Raw genomic sequence first — 1,786 nt, 5'->3', positions numbered from 1 at the left:
TATTACAAACGCCCCTTCTCAGGTGAGTCCTTGACGCTTGTTACAGATGTGTGGTTTTGTACGTCGGCATGACGCAGGTAGCCCGTTTGATGTCCATATTCTTTGGTGTCCTCAACAGTCCCCACTCACACTGGTGCAGGTGCTTCTGCCGCCTCACGGATGGTGATCCTAAAGGAGGCCTGTGCAGCCGGTTGAAAGATGGGCAAGCGTAAGGTAGAGGCGGAGAAGGGATATTCAGCGTTGTTTGTAGGCTGTGGGTGAAGAAAACCATGAGCTAAGATCGTTTCCTGATAATCTCTTGCTCTGTTCTTCTCTGCAGCTCGAGGGAGGCTGGAAGGGAATGCTCAGAAGCTGGATTTTACCTCTGGCCCCCTGGACCCAGTTCCCAACCCATACCCCGCTTTGGGCAGTGCTCGCCAGATCCAGCCAGCCCCTCGCATTCGCCCCAGTGGAAAGGACTTCCTGGAGAAGGGACAGAAGGGGACGCTTGGTCTCCTGCTGCAGCTCGAAGGCATCTCCCTTGACGGGGGGCTGCCAGTCAAAAGTAAGTACAGCTGAGCTGCTGCTGGCCTGAGTTGCGTTTGGGGACAGGGATGAAGCGTCAGGGATTTGGGTGGATTCCTCACCTCTGCTGCCTGAGGAGAGCTTGAGCTCTGCAGGGCCGGTTGCCATCTCCTGCGTTTGGCGTGGCAGTGGTATCCCCGGGCTGTGGCCCATGCTGGAGCCAGTGCTGCTGCGGCCTCCCTGACTCCAGTCTGGCCCAGGTATGGAATGGGAAGAGAGACTGTAAAAAAAGACTTGAGGAACGAGTCATAGATGAGAGACTATTGAGAGATGCTGGAAATAAGTCAAGCCTGCCTAGTCTGCTGCCTCTGAATATAACCAGCATCTTTATAGTCAAACTTAAAGATGGATCAAGTGAAGTCTTAATGCATAGAGGATGTTTAGCCTGGGGAATTCCTTGTTAGTGAAGCCAGGCAGGATTTGGGAAGATTGTTTATGTGGATACTGAGAACATCTTTGCGAAAGATGTTCCCTTCTCCAGGGAGGTCACCCAGAGTACATTCAGAGGTCCAGGAAGGAGATAAGGCTGAGCACTGGTTGTCATTTGATTTACCTCATGTGCTGGCATTGCCCCTAGCCCTGCCCGGTGCCAGCGTGGAGGATGCCAGCTGGTGGCTGCCACGACTGCTGTGCCAAAGCAGGAGAGGAATGGAAGAGGGTCTGATTGTGTCAGTTGAGATCTTCCCTGTCTTGGGGAGCCCAAGGAAGGATCATTTTTGATTCGAAAACAAAAAATACAATCCATAGTCTGGATTATGTCCCCTTGAATGTGGGACAATGGTTCACCCTGAAACCAACAACAGTGCAGGTTTAACCTGCATTTAACCAGCCATTAACCAGCCCCCTCTTCGCTTCAGACACACCGTGGGGTGCTGAACTGGGAGCTGACCTTGCTCTCGAGAGGGTGCTGGCATGGCTTGTCTGGCACAGTCCAACACAGGACAAGTGAGCCGCGCTCTCTCAGAACAAGGGAGTCTGTGAACACCAGTAATGTGCACAGAGCTGTGCCGATGCTCATCTGGGCACGGTAGGATCCTCTGGCAGAAGAGGGTCGATCCAGGAGGGTGCATCTAACATGGGAAAAATGCACAGGTTGTCTAGTCTGCAGGAGAGGGGAGAGCTTGCTGTTTCTATGGGCAGCTGGACCGGCTTTGGAGGCAGAGCTGTGGGCTCTGGTGCCAGTGCTCCAAGAGCCTGCATACCTTGGCAGTGTCTGAGGGGT

General features: G+C 53.5%; 1 protein-coding gene across 1 annotated transcript in view; it reads left to right on the top strand.

The window, feature by feature from the left end:
* ENKD1 (enkurin domain containing 1) overlaps positions 1 to 1,786 on the top strand; it is a gene marked incomplete at its 5' end in the record, with an annotated part of 8,863 nt that continues 7,077 nt past the window's right edge. Inside the window, 3 exons of the mRNA XM_010288195.1 lie at positions 1 to 22; positions 320 to 548; positions 1,070 to 1,071. Of these exons, the coding sequence (XP_010286497.1) occupies positions 1 to 22; positions 320 to 548; positions 1,070 to 1,071 (253 nt within the window). The remainder of the gene's footprint in view (positions 23 to 319; positions 549 to 1,069; positions 1,072 to 1,786) is intronic.

The sequence above is a fragment of the Phaethon lepturus genome, unplaced genomic scaffold (assembly GCF_000687285.1).
Source record: "Phaethon lepturus isolate BGI_N335 unplaced genomic scaffold, ASM68728v1 scaffold20755, whole genome shotgun sequence".
Lineage (NCBI taxonomy): Eukaryota > Metazoa > Chordata > Aves > Phaethontiformes > Phaethontidae > Phaethon > Phaethon lepturus.
This window is presented reverse-complemented; position numbering and strand designations above follow the sequence as displayed.